Here is a 16,040-nt window from a genome sequence, read left to right as displayed (position 1 = left end):
ACTCGCGTAGGTTGCGCTCAGATCAACTTCAACATCGGCTTCCAGCCTGAGCATATGGATCGCGCCCCCAGCTGCGCTGGAACAATTGGAGCAAAAGACGCTGCGGTCATCGTCACGCTGTTGCTGGCTGCGAGGCGCTCAAAGCATTCGTCACTCGATTCGCAGACCCGCCGTCGCCCCCGCCGCTGGGTGCTGCGCGTGTGGCGGTGACCGCGCTGGGCTTCGCGCCGGCGCTGCGAGTCAGCGTTTGCATCCAAAGCGCGGCACCATAACGAGCCGAAAATTGCGAATCTCACATGCAGCTAGCGCCGCGTAGCCAGCGAAGGCTCCATTCGCCTGCCCATCAGGCTAAGGTAGTCATTCTACGTTCGATTTCGATGTGGGTGAAGGTGCAGAAGCCCTCGGCAGAGCGCTTCCTGAACCACTGCATGGAGCTGCAGCGGCATAAGTCCATCCTGGCGACGAGGGTGTCTTCAACTCGGAGATATATAAGCAAGCAGAAGGTCCGCGTGAAGAGCTCGTTTGTCGCTTCTCGGCGGCGGTTCGCTTGGTTCGGCCGCCTTCGGGCCACTGCGGCTGCAACTTCCCGCCGTCTGCCAGCTCTGCTGAGCACAAGCAGCCAAGGCTTGAACCAAGCACCAGGTTTTTGTCAGTTTCTGACTATTAGAGAGCTTGGATGTGTCGAGTTCCTTTCAGTGCTGGAGCTGGAGCACCGACGCGAGCGAGAAGCAGCTCACCATTTGTTTTTATTTTTTCTCACGTCCTGGCCTGGATAGCCGACGTTGCATGGTCAAGTTGAAACCGTTGAAGTTGCCGTGAGGCCATCTCAGATCTACGTCTACTTCGGCGGGCGTCGACACTTTGCTCAACGGATGCAATGCAAGCCACGACTAGCTACATGTACACGCTAGTAGCTTGATTTTCGTGCGCAGCAATGTCTGTGTCCAACCCCAGCATGTGCATGTTCCTGCATGGTGTACCTGCATGGTTCTGCGTCCAAGTGCTCGGCGCCGATGCCTTCGTAAACAAACAACACTCACGCCAAATACACGGATCTCATACGCCCTACTTCAAAGTAGCCGGCCAGCGAGAAGCGGGTGGAGCTCCACCAAAATGCTCATCGATCGTACTGCGTTCGTGTATCGGAGAACCTATGCTCATCTTATTCCTGCTTGGGCCAATCTGGGTGCCACTACGAAGTCTCACGTGGCGAGGCTGGCAGAGCAGCGAGCGACATGTCGGAGGGCGCGCGCTACATTATTCGGACTGGCATAACATCATTGATTGACGTACAGCAACAACTTCAGCCAGCCTGCATTGCATTCTGGCAGCCTTTAACTTGACCGACGTGCTCCGTTTGCGGCAAAATCTGATCGCTCAAGTGCAGCCCCTCTTCATCCGCTTCGGTCGGCTTCGTGGGCGCTAGGAGCGGCTGCAGCGCCAAGCCATCCGCAGGAAAGAGCTGTCCTCCACCACCTCAACCTGCGCGGCCGGCTGGAACCCCGCGAACTGGAACGCGTGGGCTGCACGTAGGTCGCATCGAGATCCCGCGCACGCAGCAAACGCTACACACTCGGCTCGACTAGTCTACTAGCGCAATGAAGACACGACGGAGCTCTGGCCTGGCCTCGACGACGGTGCATGGCTCGGAAGCCGCCCACTGCAATAACCATCAAGCTCACGGCCAAGACCGACCCAGACGTCCACTTCGTGAGACACTGGAAGAGAACCAAGACCAAGGTAACAAGGTCGGCCATGCATGTACAGTGACCAACACTCCAACTTGAAGCGGATGCGCCTCGCATATCATTGGCTGAAAGGCTGTCCCTTTTCGATGTCCGACAAGATGTTCTTATACAGCACATTACCGTTCCTTTACAGAGATGTCGTCGGATGGCCACCAGCAATCTGTGACGTGGAGCAGAACCCATTGCCATCTCGCCTCTTCCTCTCTCTCGACGCCTCTAGCCGCTCTGCACCATGCCCAAGGACAAGAAGAAACGCGCGCGCAACGTGGGCACCGCCTCGGCCGCGCAGAATGCGCTGGGCCGCACGCTGGCCACGCCCAACACGAACCTGGGCCAGCATTTCCTGAAAAACCCCATGATCGTGACGCAGATCGTGGCCAAGGCCGCCATCCGCGGCACGGACGTGTGTCTGGAGGTCGGTCCCGGTACCGGTAACCTGACGGTGAAACTTCTGGAGCAGGCCAAGCGCGTGGTGGCCGTGGAGTTCGACCCACGAATGGTGGCGGAGCTGCAGAAGCGCATCCAGCACACGGAGCACATCAACCACCTGCAGATCATCCACGGCGACGTCATGCGCGTGCAGCTGCCCTTCTTCGACGTGTGCGTGGCCAACCTGCCGTACCAGATCTCGTCGCCCTTCGTATTCAAGCTGCTGGCCCACCGCCCCATGTTCCGCTGCGCCGTCGTCATGTTCCAGGAGGAGTTCGCCAAGCGCCTCAGCGCCAAGTACGTTGCAGTTTGACTTTTTGGTGCAGTAAGGACATTGTGTGCTGACGTTGGTGTTGTTGCTTTCATTGGGGCAGGCCTGGCGACGAGCTGTACTGCCGTTTGTCGGTGAACACGCAGTTGCTCGCCAAGGTGGACCAGCTGCTGAAGGTCGGACGCAACAACTTCCGTCCGCCGCCCAAGGTCGAGTCGCGTGTGGTTCGCATTGAGCCGCGCAACCCTCCGCCGCCGGTCAACTTTACGGTGCGTTGTTGTTTGAGTGGATATATTTCTGCTGAGGTTGAAAAGCTGATGTATTGCTGCTTGGATTGATAGGAGTGGGATGGTATGATTAAGATCATCTTCAACCGTAAGAACAAGACGCTGCACTCGTGCTTTGTCACCAAGTCGGTGCTGAAGATCTTGGAGGAGAACTACAAGACGTACTGCTCGCTGAACAACGAGGTACGAGCATGCAAAGCTTTGCTATTCATGATAAACCCAGCGTTTATTAAATATTTTTATGTGTTGTGGTTGCAGCTTCCGGAAGGCGACATCGACATGAAGAAGAAGGTGGAAGAGGTGCTGGCTTTCGAGAAGTTTGGCGAGAAGCGCGGTGCCAAGATGGACCAGGACGATTTCTTGCTGTACGTTTCAAAGTTGATTTTGATGAAGTTGTAAAATCGACACTAATGTCTTGCTTTTCATGTGATCTTAGGCTGCTGGAGCGGTTCAACGCCAACAAAATCCACTTTTCCTAGATCTTCAGTCGTCGTCTGGCTTACCACGCAGGCTGCAACAGTCTTGTCATCGCTCCGATTGCCTCGGTCCTCTCGGTTTGGCTATCATATTCACACGCATATATCGGTATATAGATTTCACTGTTTGCTTGCTACCGATGTCACCCATGTCCGTCCGTTATCCTTGTTCATCCCATGTGCCTAAAAAGGAAGAGGTGGAGGTGCTCATGCTTGAACGTGTGTCGTGAAAATAGATGCGAAACCACAGCAAGATACTTCCCAGGCCTCGTTCTCGCTGGTGCTGTTGTCACCCACACCGGGAGTTTCTACCTCGGACAAACTGCACAGCTCGTAGCAGACGGAAGAAGCACACGAGCTGAAAGTGATCCGTGAGAAATGGAGCGTGAGCGCGATCGCGAACGAGGTAGTCGCGATGGCGATCGAGGGTACGACGACTACGGGTATGAACGCAGCCACCGCGATAGCGAGCGAGTTCGATCGAAAGACCGAGACCGCGAGCGCGATTGGGACGAACGCAGCACCACAAGTAGCACCAGTAGCACCCGCGATCGAGATCGTGAGAGACGTCGCGACAAGGACAGCAGTCGAGATCGTGATCGGGACTGGGACGAACGCAGCACTGCAAGTAGCACCAGCACCAGCCGCGATCGAGACCGTGAGAGACGCCGCGATAAAGACAGCAGTCGCGATCGAGACAGAGACCGCGACCGTGATAGAGATCGCCATCGCACCCGGGATCGTCGCGATCGAGACTACGACTATGATCGGGATCGGGACTACGATAGGCGAGACTATTCGTCACGCTACAGCAGCTCATCATTCTCTCGTCCGGCGACGTATGACCCACGACTTGCACAACGGACGCAGCTGCGAAGCCGACGAGGCGATGGTGATGAAGACGATGATCGCTATGAAGACGTCATGCGCAGAAAGCAACTGCAGGACGAGTTAGGCCTCTCAGACGAAGAAGAGCTCCCTCCCGACGCTGCAAACGGTGGAGGTTCGTCGCGCAGCAACAACTCGGCGGCTGGCGATAATGAGTCTAGAGCTCGCATCCGGGACCTTCAGCGCGAACTCAAAGAAGCCCGCGATGCAGAGCAAAAAGCGCAGGAATCCCTCAGTAAGCTGCAGCTGCTTAGCAAGTCTCAGACTGCCATCCTCAAGACTTCCATGAGCAAGAAACTCCAGCAGAAGGAGGCGTTGGTGGAAGACATGACCAACGTGATCAAGGAGCTTGAACGCAAGCTCACCGAAGCTGGGGTGACGTTCGATGCGTACACTGTTCCTGAATCGGCTCGAGTATCGTCCGGACGACTGAATGCTGCTGGTACACCATCAGAAAACGACGGTGAAGCTGAAATCAACGCTATGAAGACCGAGATGGAGCGCTTAATTGAGGAGAACAGTGCGCTCAAGAAAGAGAAGGCTGCTGGGGTGAAAACGAACGGCACCGAGTCGAAGCCAGCTCCACCCTTGGACTCCTCTTCGGATAATATCGTCAGCAAGGCTGCTCTTGAAAGTATGGAGGCGGAGAAGCGCCAGCTGGTGCGCCAGTTGAAGGAGATGCAGCTGCAGTTGACCGCAATAAAGTCCGCGGCGCCACCACCGCCTGCTCCAGCACAGACACCAACATCTGCGTCGGAGAGCGCCCCAACCTCTGCGTCTACCAGCTCGGAGGAGATCCAGGCGTTGAAGAGCAAGGTACGCTGTGATCATGCCTTGCATTTGATATCGTTCCCGCCCATTCACCATGAGGGTTGCCTCGTAGCTTTCTGCTTCTGAGTCCTTGCACCAGAACGCCCACAAAACGGTACGTCAGTGCTAGTACAGCTTCGTCGAAAAACTTGCGTTAATGATGAAACCTCGTTGCCACATGCTGAAGATCCAGAAGCTTGAGAAGGAGATCGCTACTGCAGCAGCGGCAGCTTCTCAGGCAGCTTCAGCATCCGAAGCGGGCAGCGGACCTGCACAAGGACCTTGCAAGCTTGAAACAGAGCTTCAGGTACAGCTAATTCATTTTGCTGCTCTGAGTTGCCGGGCTTGGTTTCGCACGGGAGACTGACATCAGCACGTTTGCCACTACAGTCTCAAGTAAGCGATCTGGAGGCGCGCCTTGCCGAGCTTCTAGCTCAACTGGAGCAACAGCAGCGCGATAGCCAGGCGAAGGCAACTGCAGCTGATGAGCGCTATGCGAAGCTCAAGGCGACTGCCGAGGGCGAGCTCAACAAGATCAAGGAGCAGGCGAAGAAGGCCATCTTGGAACTCAAACGGAAGCTGGAGGTTGCATCCAAGGGTCAACAACGCAAGACGGCAGCTATTACTGGCATGAGCTCGCAATTGCGCGCCCAACGTGCTGACATTGTAGCCTTGAAATCACAAGTGACAGCGCAGCAGCAGCAGGTTCCCATCTTGGCGAAGCAGCTCACGGATAAAATCGTGCAACGCGTGCAGAAGCAAGCGGATGCCATGGCCGGTGTTGTTGACAATTACAAGCGGGAGATGAAGGAGCGCAAGCGCTTGTTCAACCTCGTCCAGGAGCTTAAGGGCAACATTCGTGTGCTTTGCCGCGTGCGCCCGATATCCAAGTCGGAAGTTGCTCAAGGCAGCAAGATGATCTGCAAATTCACGCCCGAAGAGATCACACTAACCGGCGAGAAGGGCAAGGTGAAGACTTGGGAGTTTGACCACGTCTTCGACATGGGCTCAACACAAGACCAACTCTTCTCAGAAGTGAAGCCGCTGGTCACCAGCATTCTCGATGGCTATAGCGTGTGCATCTTCGCCTACGGCCAGACTGGGTCAGGCAAGACGTTCACCATGTCGGGGCCTCCAGAAAATCCGGGCATCAACACGCGTTCGCTGCAGGAGCTCTTCGAGCGGAAGTCCGACCGTATCAAAGAGTACCAGGACGAAATCACTGTCAGCATCATGGAAATCTACAACGAGCAGATCCGAGACCTGTTGGCTCAAGACGCTGCAAACACGAACCTGCAGGTTCGCCAGGGCCCCACAGGCAACTTTGTCCCAGGTCTTACAGTGGTCCCAGTGCAAACACTCGACGAAGTCTTCGAGCTCATCAAGCGCGGCAATAAGAACCGCAGCACGCACTCCACGGACATGAACGAGCACAGTAGTCGAAGCCACTCGATCCTCTCGATCCAACTCAAGAGCCTCAACATTGTCACTAATGTCGTCGCAAGCGGCAAGCTGTTCCTTGTCGATCTTGCTGGTTCCGAGCGACTCTCGAAGACAGGGGCTGAAGGCCAACGGCTCAAGGAGGCACAGAACATCAACAAGTCGCTGTCGGCACTCGGGGACGTCATTGCAGCGCGTGCGAGTAAGCAGAAGCACGTGCCATACAGAAACTCGTCTCTTACGTACCTTCTCCAAGATGCGCTGGGTGGTGACTCGAAGACACTCATGGTGGCCTGCGCTAGTCCGGTGGACTACAACAGCGAAGAAACCTTCTGCACGCTCAACTTCGCTGCCAGAACCCGAAGTGTTGAGATGGGCAAGGCCACCAAAAACGTCGCTCAAGCTACATAATTCAGTTAAGTTTGTCCGCTGGACTTCATGCAAAACTCCGCTGAACTTCATGCAAAACTATTCTGCGAAGCAATACGATACCATCCGGAGCACTAGCGATCACCTCCGTAGTCACCGCTAGAAAGCTGTCTTAACTTGCCTTGGATTAGTCAAGCTCGACGTCGTTTGCGACGATTTGATTTAGCATCCATCTGTTCGCCATCGGCTAGTGTCTTCGACACTTCGTGGCCATTCCCCCCGCTCTTTGCTTCGTCCTGCTCACGCGGGCTGGACTGTTCATTGTGGTCTTCGCCTACAACCTTTTCATCATCACTCGATTCCGTCTCTTCACCACGGCGCTGCTCTAGCCGTTGTCGTTTCCGGGGTGGCACGTATTCTGTGGCCGACGAATCCTCATCAGCCACTTCACGTTTATGCCGTGATGTCCCTTGTCGATTATTATGGTCGACATGCTCGCCGTCGTCTGCCCTGTTGGGACCATCAGGTTTGTTGTCGGTTTCCGCGGCTGCATTGTTATCGCTCTCTTCATTGCCTTCTTCCTCCTCTTCTGCAATAGACGCCCTTTGCATCGGGGTAGGCTCTGAGCTAGCTGATCGCCGTTTGCTTTTCAGTGGGGGAGAAAACATCGCGTCAGTCGGTGGACGTCCCTTTCCATTCGCAGTGGTGGTAGTGAGCGAAGTTTGAAAGTCGAACACTGCCCGCCACTGCGGGCCTAGATCCTCACTGTCGCTTGGAATATCACTCAGGGCTTGTAGTCGCTCCATAAAGTACTCGCGGAGTTGACTCATGCTTGAATTGTCCAGACGAGACAGATATACTCTCATAGTCTCCAGAAACTGGAACTGGGCTTGGTGCTCAAACGAGTAGCGAACGCCTTCACGCACGAAGCGCAAAAATGGCGCTTTCAGCGATGAAGGAATTTTTCCAACCCCGAGCGATTGACTGAACCTTTTAGCAAGCTCTCGCAGCTCCTGCTCGCTACTGTCCACCTTCTCTCTCAGCTCGTCTTGCTCGGTAACTTCGTCGTCGTTGCCCGAGCTCGACACAGATGCTTCAAGGTCTTGTTTCCAGATGAGAATGGAGTTGAACATTTGTCGAAGGGCAGTCATTTGGATCTCAAGATACCGCACGGGGGCATCTGTCTTCACTTGTTTGCCAAATGCTTTTACAACCTCGACACTCGGCTTCCCGCTCGACGTGAAGTACTGTAAAACTGCCGCAGCTTGGTGCTTCTTGCTTGGATTACACAGTGACACCCGACCAAGTGCGACGAGTAGCTCTGCTTTGCGTTGCTGCTTTGCTTCCCACTCACGGATTGCATCGGCCTTTTCCTGTGCGACGGCTGGGTCACTTTCCACGATATCGTCTTCAAATTCTGGCTCCTCCTCTTCGGCATCATCCATCTCGCTTTCAAAATGCATTTGCGTAAGTAGAACGAGAATCTTCGGCAATGACCACTCCAAGGAAACGTACGGTGCTGCTGCATCTTGGAACTTTTCCACAAACAAGCATCGTACGTCGCAGAACGTTAGAAAGGCGAAACGCTGTGCCTCCTTCACATAGGAGATGACATCCTCGTCTTCGAACTCAATCTCCTCCATCGATTCCACGGATTGCACATCAGGTGATTCTTCACTTTCCTTGTGTTCGTTGTCTGGGGTCTCTTTTGCTCTAGTCAAGTGCATCTCCAAGACCGAAATCAATGCTTCTTCTAGCGTGGATCGTGTTTGACAAACTTGAAGGATCTGACGCTGGATGGCAGGATCAGCTTCAGTCATATCAGCATCATCGGTAACACTCAAAGAGTTATCGCGTTTCTTCTCTTCATCAATGGTCTTGAAAATTGGAACGGTAGACCACAGCAAATCCGAATAAATAATTGTCAAGCTGTGCTTGATGGTGTCAACATGCCGAAAACCCTCATCCAGCTCGGAAACCGATTTTGTTCGACGACGCAACAAATCTCCCACCGCCACGACAAGTCTGTCCATCCGTCCTTGATGCAGGACTGGTTCATTCAGCTCGCCATCATCGTCCACTCCAGATGCAGACGAAGTCAAATCTGGTGGAAGGTACTCGCGGGGATTGAGGTATCGCACCAGGCATTTGAGGCGGCACAAAGCAACTCGCAAGCCGTACTCAACGTCCGAAATATCTTTCACCTTTGCGCTTTTCCTCTTCTTCCCTTTTGTAATTTTACTCCGCGTTGTCGGTGTATCATTGCCAGACGTTGCCAACGCATCACAAAGCTTTTCATCAGCTTCCAAAAGCCAATCGATCTTCTCCATGACCTCTTGGACGAGTTCATGCACAATCACTTCAGCTTCACGCCTGAGTGACGCGTGCTCCGTTTGGATCAAATGGGTAATTGACAGCGACAAGCTCATCAGCAGCCCCTCGTCGGAGTGTAGCAAGTACGCGTGCTTCAACTTCTGGAGTAGTTCCTTGATTTGGCCGCTGTGGTGGCCTATCACCTCACTCTTCAACGTTAACATGGGAATCAACTGCAAGAGCAACTCAAGCTTGTCCGAATCGGCTTGATACAAAAGAAACAAGCTCGGAATATCCTTGCAGTAAGCAACGGTGATTTCCTCCTAATCAAGAAAAATATACAAGCAGATTAGAATAAGGAGAACAATATTTCCAGTATAAGCAAAACGTACTCTCATCTGCTCCGATTCTTTCTTGGCAGCAGCGCTTGTTCCTCGGTTTATATCATTACAGACAAGTTTGCTTATCGACGCAACGAGGAGGCGTAGCAGGATAGTCTGCTGCTCGCTGCTCAGGTCCGGTGCGCTCTTGTCCACTAGGAGCAAGTTTGTTATTAATCGCCAGTCCTGAAGGACAACTGCACAGAAGAACAAAAGTTAGAGGTTGGCCACATGACAACATTGGGATAATGCAACGTACGGCAGTCATCCAATCCCCAGAAAGCATCGACAAGCGTCTCCACAGCAGCGTCAGGTATACCGTGATTTTGGATGTATTCCTCCGCAAATTCCACCAGTGCAATAGCTTGAGTGTTGAGTTGTTCTTTCTTCAATTTTACGTCCTTCGTCTTTGACACAGCAACACCAAACGCGTCATACTGAAGACAAACAAATTCCGCGGCGGCCTTGCGAATGTCCTCGTGCTCTGCGTCAAACACCAACTTCTCGACGGGCTGAAGCTCTATATCAGAGCTGATAAGACTGCGCTTGTCAACTGCGATTAAAAGGTGGATGCACTCCTCAACAACAGCGTCGTCTACATCGCTGCAGAGCTCCAGATAACGCGGCAAAAAGCGAGAAGTAAACAGCTCCAGCTTCTCGGTGAACGCATCGTTCTCGTACAACTCGCACAAAATTTCGATCACCTCAAGTCGAACTGACGCAGATTTGTCGCTCAAGAGCCAGCCAAGATACTTCAAGAAATTATCCTTCAGGAACTGGTCTGGTAATGTGATGATCCAGTGACCTAGGCACTGCACACTCACCACACGAATCTCCGGCATGACATCGCGATACCGATGGACCACTACTCCAGTGAAAATCAAATTGACGAGCTTCAGCACCTGCTGGAACCGGGTCTCGTATAGTGCCTTGTTGTCCTTCAGTAGTGCTATTTTCTGGACATTTGGGGTTTTCTGGGAACCAGGGGTCGTACCAGGAGACCTAGTTTCCGCGTTCAGTTGTCTCGTCGAGATCGCTAGCTGCTCCGAAATAGTTGCCGCCGTTCGCACCAAAGAATTGCTCAACGCTAGAACTGCTACAGTCGATGTGTGCCGGATAGGTCGAAGTTCAGAGCTGTTAAAAATTGGCGCCAAGTTAGTAAAAGCAGACAAAAGCTAATCCTAACATTTGCTTTACCTTGACAACGTCGTCAGCCAGACAATAAAATTGTTAGGGATATCCGACGTGAACAGGATCTCGCTCTCGTAGCACTCTTTCACGAAAGCCTCCCAGAACTCCTCAAAATTGCGCTGAAACTTCTTCATCCCCCTCCCTCGAGACGTCAACGGATATTCTCCATTGACATTTTCAAGATCCTCGACCACATGTTCCGCCAATTCACTCATATCCAGCTCAACCAACGGCACCGCGTCAGGAACGCATTGGCCAGTTCCTCCGCAAGCCTGGCAACAGTTGCAAAAATGTAAAAAAAAAACTTCATCCTGAACACTCCAGCATAAACATATCCTCCTTACCTGCAGCACGAAGTTTAGCACCTCTTTCGTGGCCTTCTCATCGTCTTCTTCGAAGCGGTCGCGCCATTCAGTCAACAAGTTCTCAAGCGACGCCTTGCCGCTCTTAATTGCCTCTGCATGATCCAAACAGTCCATTCCGTGAGCACCGCTGTCATGCACCAACATATTCTTGAATCAACGTACCGAACAGCGAGGCTCCATCCTCCTCCTGGTCGTTATCATTCCCTGCCGGTGCTGCTGCACTTTCGTCCGTCTCCGCAGTTGCCACACTTCTCTTGGTGCTTCTTCCGTCTTCACCCGAACGCAAACTCCGCGTTTGGCTCCATGGCGAGCGCTTCCGTCTGCTGGCTCTGGCCTTGGCCTGAGGGGTCTGCACCGCTTTACCAGCCCTCTTGGGCTTCTTGACCTTGGTCCCAGAGGGTGTGAACTCCTCGTCCTCGCCTTCCCGCCCTTCGTCGCTGCAATTTGCAACACATACACTCACCAGCGCGTCAACAAGTTGCACTAACGAATACAAAAGCTCACATGATTGGGATCTGACAGCTACCCAATGCGCCAACGACCATCACTCTTGTGCGCATTCTGACGTACCTGCTTTCCTCGACCTGCTCGTTGTCCACGAGCGTCTCCTGCTGCTCTTCTTCGGCGTTTGTCTCGTCATCACTTGCGCGCGTGTCCTCCACCTGGTAGATCGGCGTGGGCTTACGCCGAAGCCGCGAGCTGCGCCGCGCACTCATCGCTGCAGGTGTCTGCGAGTGCGGAATGGCCTGGCTAAAAGACTGAAAGCTGGCGCCAACAGACAGAAAGGAAATCATCCTTTAAGAGAGCGACCATCACTCTGTCTGTTCTTATACAGAGATGAGCCACCGCCAATCACAACTTCAACCACGCAGCTGGTGATCATTCCGGTTTACCTCCAAGATGCCGCAGCTCCGTTGGCTTCTGCTGCTTCTGGGCACGTGCACGGCCTCCACCTACACGGACAATGTATGTGACGACCCGAAAGTGTCCTCGCTGCCGTTCTGCGACGGGTCGCTTCCTATCGACGCGCGTGTCAGCGATCTAGTGAACCGCATCCCGCTCGAGCAGGCCGTTGGGCTTCTCGTCAACAAGGCGTCAGCCGCTCCTAGCGTCAACGTGCCCAGCTATGAGTGGTGGAACGAGGCGCTGCATGGCGTGGCGCTGTCCCCCGGTGTGACGTTCAAGGGCCCGTTGACTGCGGCAACCAGCTTCCCGCAGGTGCTCAGCACCGCCGCGTCGTTCAACCGAACGCTGTTCTACCAGATCGCAGAGGCGATCTCCACCGAAGCGCGAGCGTTCTACAACGAGAAGAACGCGGGATTGACGTTCTGGACACCTAATGTGAACATTTTCCGCGACCCGAGATGGGGACGCGGACAGGAGACCCCTGGAGAAGACCCGTACCTCACGGGCGAGTACGCTGTGGCATTTGTGAGAGGGCTTCAGGGTGAAGCTATGGAAGGGCACGAAAATAAGGACGACAACAAATTCTTGAAGATTTCGAGCTGCTGCAAGCACTTCTCTGCCTATTCGCAGGAAGTGCCGAGACACCGCAATGACGCTATCGTGACCAAGCAAGACCAAGCGGACACCTACTTTCCCGCGTTCGAGGATTGTGTGAAGCGAGGCCACGTGAGTTCTATCATGTGCAGCTACAATGCTGTGAACGGCATTCCATCTTGTGCCGACAAGGGACTGCTGACAGATTTGGTGCGCAACCAATGGAAGTTTGACGGGTACATTACCTCAGATTGCGAGGCAGTAGCAGATGTGATCTACCGTCACCACTTCACGCAGTCGCCGGAGCAAACGTGTGCTACGACGCTGGACGCGGGAATGGACCTGAACTGTGGGGAGTTCTTGAGACAACATCTCTCAAGTGCGATAGAGCAGGGCATTGTTTCGACGGAGATGGTGCATAACGCTCTGAAGAACCAGTTCCGTGTGATGATGAGACTGGGCATGTTCGAGAAGGGAACTCAGCCATTTAGCAACATCACCAAGGATGCTGTAGACACAGCTGCGCATCGACAGCTCGCACTTGAAGCCGCTCGCCAGAGCGTCGTGCTACTCAAGAACGAAGATAATACCCTGCCGCTGGCCACAGACGTTTTTTCTAAGGACGGATCACTTGCACTTATTGGGCCACACTTCAACGCGAGTACTGCACTACTTGGAAATTACTTCGGCATACCTTCGCACATAGTTACCCCACTGAAAGGGGTGTCATCCTATGTGCCGAACGTTGCATATTCGCTTGGATGTAAGGTATCGGGTGAGGTTCTACCCGACTTCGACGAGGCCATTGAAGTTGTCAAGAAAGCGGACCGCGTGGTTGTCTTCATGGGTCTTGATCAAAGCCAAGAAAGAGAAGAGATCGATCGCTACCATCTCAAGCTACCAGGCTTCCAGATCGCACTTCTTAATCGAATCCTTGCAGCTGCTTCGCACCCGATTGTCTTGGTGCTTATCTCCGGTGGCAGCGTTGACTTGTCACTTTACAAGAATCACCCGAAGGTTGGAGCAATTGTTTTTGGTGGGTACCTTGGACAAGCCGGTGGCCAGGCTTTGGCCGATATGCTGTTTGGCAAGTACAGCCCTGCTGGAAGGCTTACACAAACGTTTTACGACTCGGACTACGTGAACACCATGCCAATCTATGATATGCACATGCGTCCGACGTTTGTGACGGGCAATCCGGGCCGGACGTACCGCTTTTTCAGCGGTGCCCCAGTCTACGAGTTTGGTTTCGGGTTGTCGTACACCACGTTTCACAAAGCCTGGTCCATCGAGCCACCGAATGTGCTGGATGCTGCGCTCCTCACTGAGCAACTCCAGGGGGGTGCACGTAGCGGAAGTCGTTCTTGCGTGGCATCGTTTGAGATCACAGTGACAAACTTGGGTGACGTTGAAGGTGAAGATGCCATCCTCATTTACGCCGAGCCTCCTCATGCCGGAGAAGGTGGTCGCCCGCTGAGGTCGCTGGTGGCGTTTGAGCGCACGGCGCTAGTTACCACAGGAAAAACAGCCACCGCGGATTTCTGCCTGGAAGCTAAGGCGTTTGCTCTCGCCAACGCAGAGGGCAGCTGGGTCGTCGAACAGGGCAACTGGACTATTCACGTTGACACGCTGCAACACAGAGTGAACGTGCAAGCGCCCATCGCTCGCGAGCCAGCGGTCGTTGAAGAGATCACACGCAAGCCGCTACCGCGCGGTGCAGTGTGGGCCTAATCCATTGTGTGAACGCGCGCCGGAGGAACCACATCACAAGACACCCGAGTACTTCGCTCGACCGCTTTGGTGAAACATTGGTTTTAGGAGTTTGTTGAGCCGAGGAGGCGATGGTCATCGCCGTGAGCTTCACAAGCCTAACATTTGCATGTCATGATTGAACTCGATGAAAGAGTCCAGAGCACACAGAATCCAAACTGTAAGAAAAACGATATCTTTGTTGGTTCATTGCATCACTTCCAATATGACGGAGTACATGAGCCAAGGCAACGGACGGCGAGCCCAACAGTGAATACGAGCTGGTGGTTTCTAGCTCCAATCGATGAAGGAAAACAAATCCACAAACAAATCGGCGAAGACGGAATTCGGGAGAACCACGAGCTCTTCGCAGCGGAGATATGACGAAGAAAGCAGCCACCACAGGAACTTGGGCATGGCCTTCACAAGCATCTAGGGGAGGTCGCTTCACGCGTGATACATTAATCAGACCGGCATAACACGGCACGCCAGTTGGCGCTCGACCTACAGCGCAACAGCTACGCCTGCCCTCTCCTCATAGCCTTAAACTTGTTATTCGGTTGTGTCGTGGCCAAATCGGGTCGCCAAAGGGCAATACCGGTGCCTCTCGTTTCCCTTCCGACCCTTCACCAGATTCGCGGGCGCTAGGAGCGGCTGCAGCCCCAAGCCATCCGCATCCGCAAGAAAGAGCTGTCCTCCACCACCTCGACCTGCGCCGCCGGCTGGAACCCTACGGACTGGAACAGCTTCATCGCCGCGAACGAGTCGGTCTGCGGCACGTACGCGACTAGCGCCTGGGGGCGTGTCGGTTGCTGCGCATAGATCGCCTCTATGTCCTGCAAATGCGCCACAACACAACTGTTAGACTACCGCAGAGTTCAACGTCATGCGCCTGCAGCGCTCACCTCAACGACGGCGCGGAGGAACCGCCTGGCGTAGCCCTGCCGCCGCTTGCTTTCCACGACGCCAAAGTGCTCGATGATGGCCACTTGGCTGCCACTCTCCTCGGAGGCGGGTCGCCAGCGTGCGATGCCCATCGGTCCGTCGCCAACTACATGTAGAGCATTATACATCGCAGTCACAAGCCTCGTAAGCGTCCGATGTCAATTTGAGACAGCTCATGACTCCGTCCGCACCAAAGGCGACCAGATGCCGCGTCATGGGGTCGTCCGGCAGCGCCTTGGCCATGTTGGGGAAGATCCGGCCGCGCAGGATCTTGATGAACGTCCACAAGGCCAAGTTGGCCCTCTCCAGCGCCGCCGCAGTGCCCGCGACCGCCGCGTCCTGCCCCTGGCAGTCGAAACTCTGCACCGTGAAGTCGAACGCCGTGAACGTCATCTACAGCAAATAATAGACAGATAGCTACCTGTTTAGCCAGTATAACGGGATTATAGCCACACTAGAGAGACAAAGACCTTGAAGCACTTGTACGAGCGGCTCTTGCCCGTGTGCCCGCAAATGGGGCACTTGACGCCCTGCAGCACGCAAGAAAGCCACAAGTTAGCGGCCGATTACCCATTAGAGCTGAGGACGGAGCCACCCATTAGCTGTTCAGTGCTGTGCAGCAGCCGCGACGTACTTGCTCGTGGCTGTGTCCGCAGACGCCGCAGCGCAGCGCCATGGCGTCGTCCTTGGCCTCCATTACACTCCACGACAAAAAGACATGGACACCACCAAAAGTGGCTGTAACTTCGTCATTTTTTATCGTTTTAAGGTGCGGTTTGGACTAGAGTTGCAGAACACGCTGAAAAAGATCTGCACGCTGCTAACACGCGCGCTTTTGCGCTTCTTCGGGTAGCTCACATACAAATCACTGGTTCTGCC

The 16,040-nt window shown here is 54.1% G+C and overlaps 5 protein-coding genes across 5 annotated transcripts; 3 read left to right on the top strand and 2 right to left on the bottom strand.

Annotated features, from left to right (window-relative positions):
• Nucleotides 1-1,960: 1,960 nt before the first annotated feature.
• Nucleotides 1,961-3,214, top strand: PHYSODRAFT_565357 (putative dimethyladenosine transferase; the record flags this gene model as incomplete). Its single annotated transcript, XM_009538674.1, has 5 exons — nt 1,961-2,474; nt 2,552-2,717; nt 2,790-2,918; nt 2,994-3,100; nt 3,172-3,214. The coding sequence occupies exons 1-5, from the start codon at nt 1,981-1,983 to the stop codon at nt 3,212-3,214; spliced, it is 939 nt and encodes a 312-aa protein (XP_009536969.1). The 5' UTR covers nt 1,961-1,980.
• Nucleotides 3,215-3,589: 375 nt separating this feature from the next.
• PHYSODRAFT_528983 (hypothetical protein) lies at nt 3,590-6,760 on the top strand (the record flags this gene model as incomplete). The annotated part of the gene is made up of 4 exons (XM_009538673.1): nt 3,590-4,915; nt 4,983-5,024; nt 5,097-5,216; nt 5,300-6,760. 4 exons carry the CDS (start codon nt 3,590-3,592, stop codon nt 6,758-6,760), a joined length of 2,949 nt encoding a protein of 982 aa, XP_009536968.1.
• A 149-nt stretch (nt 6,761-6,909) lies between these two features.
• PHYSODRAFT_306586 (hypothetical protein) lies at nt 6,910-11,683 on the bottom strand (the record flags this gene model as incomplete). The annotated part of the gene is made up of 7 exons (XM_009538672.1): nt 6,910-9,354; nt 9,424-9,608; nt 9,671-10,545; nt 10,609-10,874; nt 10,947-11,059; nt 11,130-11,404; nt 11,538-11,683. 7 exons carry the CDS (start codon nt 11,681-11,683, stop codon nt 6,910-6,912), a joined length of 4,305 nt encoding a protein of 1,434 aa, XP_009536967.1.
• A 184-nt stretch (nt 11,684-11,867) lies between these two features.
• Nucleotides 11,868-14,198, top strand: PHYSODRAFT_529542 (xylosidase; the record flags this gene model as incomplete). Its single annotated transcript, XM_009538671.1, has 2 exons — nt 11,868-13,750; nt 13,826-14,198. The coding sequence occupies 2 exons, from the start codon at nt 11,868-11,870 to the stop codon at nt 14,196-14,198; spliced, it is 2,256 nt and encodes a 751-aa protein (XP_009536966.1).
• A 662-nt stretch (nt 14,199-14,860) lies between these two features.
• Nucleotides 14,861-15,837, bottom strand: PHYSODRAFT_528487 (hypothetical protein; the record flags this gene model as incomplete). The annotated part of the gene is made up of 4 exons (XM_009538670.1): nt 14,861-15,052; nt 15,122-15,267; nt 15,353-15,554; nt 15,796-15,837. 4 exons carry the CDS (start codon nt 15,835-15,837, stop codon nt 14,861-14,863), a joined length of 582 nt encoding a protein of 193 aa, XP_009536965.1.
• Nucleotides 15,838-16,040: the final 203 nt, after the last annotated feature.

Source organism: Phytophthora sojae (assembly GCF_000149755.1).
Source record: "Phytophthora sojae unplaced genomic scaffold PHYSOscaffold_12, whole genome shotgun sequence".
In the NCBI taxonomy this organism is placed as follows: Eukaryota; Oomycota; class Peronosporomycetes; order Peronosporales; family Peronosporaceae; genus Phytophthora; species Phytophthora sojae.
The sequence above is the reverse complement of the archived record's forward strand: the minus strand, read 5'-3'. Positions and strand labels throughout refer to the sequence as shown.